The sequence below is a fragment of the Gavialis gangeticus genome, unplaced genomic scaffold, assembly GCF_001723915.1.
Source record: "Gavialis gangeticus isolate Ggan-Ray unplaced genomic scaffold, GavGan_comp1, whole genome shotgun sequence".
Lineage (NCBI taxonomy): Eukaryota > Metazoa > Chordata > Crocodylia > Gavialidae > Gavialis > Gavialis gangeticus.
The window spans coordinates 65,367,738-65,372,533 of NW_017729032.1; the positions used below are offsets into that span (position 1 = coordinate 65,367,738).

General features: G+C 43.9%; 1 protein-coding gene across 2 annotated transcripts in view; it reads left to right on the forward strand.

Moving 5' to 3' along the window:
* Positions 1-4,796, forward strand: part of SUCLA2 (succinate-CoA ligase ADP-forming beta subunit) — a 180,406-nt gene that overhangs the window by 50,636 nt on the left and 124,974 nt on the right. For both annotated transcript variants that reach the window (XM_019525115.1, XM_019525114.1), the window contains 3 exons: positions 765-903; positions 2,038-2,199; positions 2,283-2,425. In XM_019525115.1, coding sequence (XP_019380660.1) covers positions 765-903; positions 2,038-2,199; positions 2,283-2,425 — 444 coding nt within the window. The remainder of the gene's footprint in view (positions 1-764; positions 904-2,037; positions 2,200-2,282; positions 2,426-4,796) is intronic.

Consider the following 4,796-nt stretch of genomic DNA (forward strand, 5'->3'; position numbering starts at 1 on the left):
CTTCCAAGGGAAGTGGTGCTGGCCCCTACCCTGGGGGTCTTTAAGAAGAGGCTGGATGCCCACCTAGCTGGACTCGTTTGAGTCCCATTTCTCTTTTTGGGGTTTTTGTTGTTCTCCCGCCCTGGCGGGGGGTCGGGCTAGAAGATCTACTAGGTCCCTTCCGACCCTTAATCTATGAATCTATGAATCTATGAATCTGAGGTGACTAGCAGGGTGCCCTACTTTTTCAGGAAAAAAGAAGCCTCTTCTGCTGTGTTCCCTCCTGCTTCTGCTTCCTCAAGGTCCCCCACTCCCCCACTTAGCTCAGGGCTTTTCTCCATTCCCTGGTGAACATAGTTTAAAGCCCTCTTCACTAAGGTGGCGAACTTGTGTGTAAAGATGCTCTTCCCTCTCTTTGTCAGTTAGATCCCATCTCTTCCCAGCAATCCTTCTTGGCACAACATCCCATGCTCAAAGAAGCAGAATCCCTGCTGGTGACACTGCCTGCACAGCCATGCATTGATCTGCAGCACGAACCTTCTCCTGCCAGGGCCCTTTCCCTTGAATACAATTGACGTATAATTTGCTAGCCTTTGTAGGGCAATGCAGACTTTTTTGTGTTTTAAACTAGATAAATCCCATAAATGCAAGTTTTCACTCAAGACAAGTGAAGGTCTATAACCACAGATTAGGCTTGTGCCAAAACACAATTACCCGCTAGGCTAAGAAGTCCAGTAGCCAGAAATGTAATGATTTAATGATCTTGTTATTTCTTTTACTTTCAGCTGGCCCAGAAAATGGGATTTCCCCCTAACCTGGTGGAGGAAGCAGCAGAAAACATGATCAAGATTTATAATCTCTTTCTGAAGTATGATGCCACCATGATAGAAATAAACCCTATGGTAGAAGATGCTTCAGGAATTGGTAAAGTTTCCTCCTTTACTAATGCTCATAAGGGGAATTTGAATGTGGCATTTCATAAAGCATATTGTCTGGTGCAGAAATTCTACTAAAATTTTCCTTTGTGCATAGCGAGATAATTTAACATGATCCTTTGAAAAATGAATTTAGGAAACTGTAGCACCTAAATAACTACAGATAAATTCAATGCAGTTTGAGTGGCTTTTAGATTCAATGTGCATTCAACTCCTGTAGACTGCTGGGCATTGGATCAAATGTTTAGAAGTCCTGGTTAGCAGTCTTAAGTCAAGACCTTTCAGAAGTGACTAGGCATTAAGGCTCTGAAAAAAACTCACATCTAAAAATCATACTAACTGAAAATTGGGTCCCCCTTTAAGTTGTTCCAAGTAGGTCAACAAAAAACTAAGTAATGTTTATGGCTGCTTTTTTAAATGAAAATATTAATTCTGCTCTGAAGAGTTGATGTTGAATACTTAGAGTATTCAACAGATCTTTCATCAATTTTTAGTGCTAATTGCTAGCCTGTTGTTTTTCCAACAGTTGATTCTTTTTGTGCCCAAGCAGAGATGTAAGTTGTTACATACTAAGCTATTGCTTCCTCAGAAAAGAAACCTGTGGAAGAACCCTTTTGCATTTAAGGGGACTGCATTGGTCTCCTTTGTTCTACCTTTTTATATGAAACCCATACTTTTAATCTAAAAGCAGGAACCAAAATGTGGTAAAAATATAATAGAGGTGGCACTGTGGAAGGATTGATGTAACAATTTATCATTTGAGTGGTATGCAACTGATCCAGGCACATAATAAAACATATCCTAAACTATGAAATAATTCCATTTCAAGACATGCATTTTTACATGTTACTTGCACTATTCAGGCAGCCATAATCCACTTTCTGATTCTATAACTTGCAGTGCCTCTAGGAGACAATGATATGGTATTGTCTAGTCCTGTGATGCTAGTTTACATAAAACATTGTTTTGGCAAAAGTTTGGAGCAAAGATTTCATAAGTACTCACTTTCAACTGGTTTCTTAACATGTATTCTATTGTATGTACATTGGAGAAATAGTTGTGGCTTTAAGTGAGGAGCACTAATGGCATCTTTTGTTTCTGTTTTGTTTTTCAATCTTACAAGTGATGTGTATGGATGCGAAGATAAACTTTGATAGCAATTCAGCATATCGTCAGAAGAAAATCTTTGATCTCCAGGACTGGACGCAGGAGGATGAAAGAGACAGAGATGCGGCTAAAGCCGACCTCAACTACATAGGGTTAGATGGAAACATAGGCTGCCTAGGTATGTAATTTATGTAACAGAGGTTTAAATGCTGTTGTGTTTGCTAATGGAATTCCTAAATGCACTTTATTTTTTCTTTAAAGTAAATGGTGCTGGTTTGGCTATGGCCACAATGGATATAATTAAACTTCATGGCGGGACTCCAGCAAATTTCCTTGATGTTGGTGGGGGTGCTACTGTGCATCAAGTAACTGAGGCCTTTAAACTTATTACTTCAGATAAAAAGGTAAGAGAGGGACTGGCATTTCAAGAGTCTGCAGTATTAAATAACAAATTGCATTTTGAAATGACACATAGTACTTATCTTAATAAATGTCATTGTCTTAAGGGAGACTACAGAGAGGGAGAGAGAGAGAACTGTTTTGATCTCTTTATACTTTGTGATATGGACTAAGAGGCCACCAAAAACATATTTAAGGGTTTTTTTCTTACCTATTGAGCCCAGCTTTTTGGACAAAGGAAGCTTCTTAGGTCGTTGTAGAAGGGGCAAAGTGTATTTGAATCTTTTCCATAGAGCCTTTATAGGCATCTTATCAGTTGTTCAAACTTTGCTCAGTTCTGATGTATGTTACATACAAGGTGTTTATAATTTCATAGATTTCATAGACATTCAGGCTGGAAGGGACCTTGGAAGATTATCAAGTCCAGCCCCCTGCCCCAAGGGCAGGAAGTCGGCAGGGATCATAGGATCCCAGCAAGATAAACATCCAAATGTCTCTTGAAGGCGTTCAAAGTAGGTGCTTGAACCACCTCCGGCAGCAGTCTATTCCAAACCTTGGGGGCTCGGACAGTAAAGTTCTTCCTTATGTCCAGCCTGAAACGGTCATGGAGGAGTTTGTAACAGTTGACCTTGTCATCCCTTGGGGTGCTCTGGTAAACGGACGGTCCCCCAGATCCTGGTGAACAACCTGATAAACTTTATAGGCAGCCACCACATCACACCTAAGCCTGCACTTTTCCAGGCTGAAGAGCCCTATGACTCTCAGCCTCTCATCATAAGGTCTGTTTTTCTGACCTCTGATCATGCACGTGGCTCTTCTCTGGACTCTCAAGCTTCTCCACATCCTTTTTGAATTGTGGAGCCCAAAACTGGACGCAGTACTCCAGCTGCGGCCTCACCAAGGCAGAGTACAGTGGAAGAATGACGTCCTGGGATTTGCTTGAGAAGCATCTATGGATGCAAGCTGGTGTTTTGCTCGCTTTACTAGCCACAGTATCACATTGCAGGCTCATGTTCATCTTGTGGTCACTCATGACCCCCAAGTCCTTTTCGTCCATAGTGCTAGCCAGCGTAGCACTGCCGAGCCTATAAGCATGCTGCGGGTTTTTCTTCCCAAGGTGGAGAACCTTGCATTTTTCGGTGTTAAACACCATCAGGTTCTCGTTCGCCCATTTCCTGAGCCTGTCAAGGTCAGCCTGGATCACCCTCTTGTCCTCGGGTGTGGGTGCTTTACCCCAAAGTTTGGTGTCCTTGGCGAACTTGGCCAGTCCGCTTCTGATGCTAGTATCCACATAATTAATGAAGATGTTGAATAATACAGGCCCAAGAACAGAGCCTTGAGGGACCCCACTGGTCACAGTACACCACGACGATTGACTTCCATCAACCACTACCCTCTGGGTCTGACCACGGAGCCAATTCCCCAGCCAGTGGATTGTGGTGAAGCCAGCGCTGCAATCGGCCAGTTTTGCTAAAAGGTGATCATGGGATACCAGACTGAAGGCTTTTTTGAAGTCAAGATATATGACATCAATCTCTTCCCCCTTGTCCCGGTGATGGGTCACCTGGTCGTAAAAGGAAATGAGATTGGTCAAGCAAGACCTACCCATGACAAACCCTTGCTGGCTCTCTCTCAGGATTTTGCTATCGGCCAGGCTGTTGAGAACGGTCTCTTTGATAATCTTTTCTAGGATCCTCCCTAGGATAGAGGTCAGGCTGATGGGTCAGTAGTTTGCCAGATCCACTTTCCTCTCTTCCTGAAGAGAGGCACCACATTGGCCTTCCAATCATCGGGCACTTCACCAGAGCACCAGGAGTTCTCGAAAATCTGTGCGAAGATGTCTCGAGTATTCTGGGGTGTAAGCTATCAGGGCCAGCTGGCTTGAAGGTGTCCAGCCTCTCAAGGTGTTCCTTCACAAGGTTAGCATTGATAGAGGGTAAGAGATCACCCTCACCCTGGCCTTTCCGTCCTGTAACGGGCAGGGGTGTCCCTTGGGACTAGTGAAAAACCAATGCAAAGTAGCCATTTTGCAAGTTGGCTTTTTCCTGGGCGTCGGTAGTCAACTGTCCCGTCTGGTTTTTAGCAGGGGTCCAGTGTTGCCCTTGCTTTTCCTCCAGCTCCCCCCATATCTAAAAAAGAACTTTTTATTGTCCTTGATACTGTAGCCAGTTGGAGTTCAGTCGCAGGCTTGGCTTTTCTGGTTTGCTCTCTGTGGGTTTGGACCAGTGCAGAATATTCCTCCTTGGAGGTGGATCCTGTCCTCCATCTTTTGTAGGCCTTTCTTTTCAGATGCAGGAGGTCCGCTAGCTCCCTGCAGAGCCAACGGGGCCACTGTGCCCTTTTGCTGCCTTTCCTCCGAGACGGGATAGACTTTGC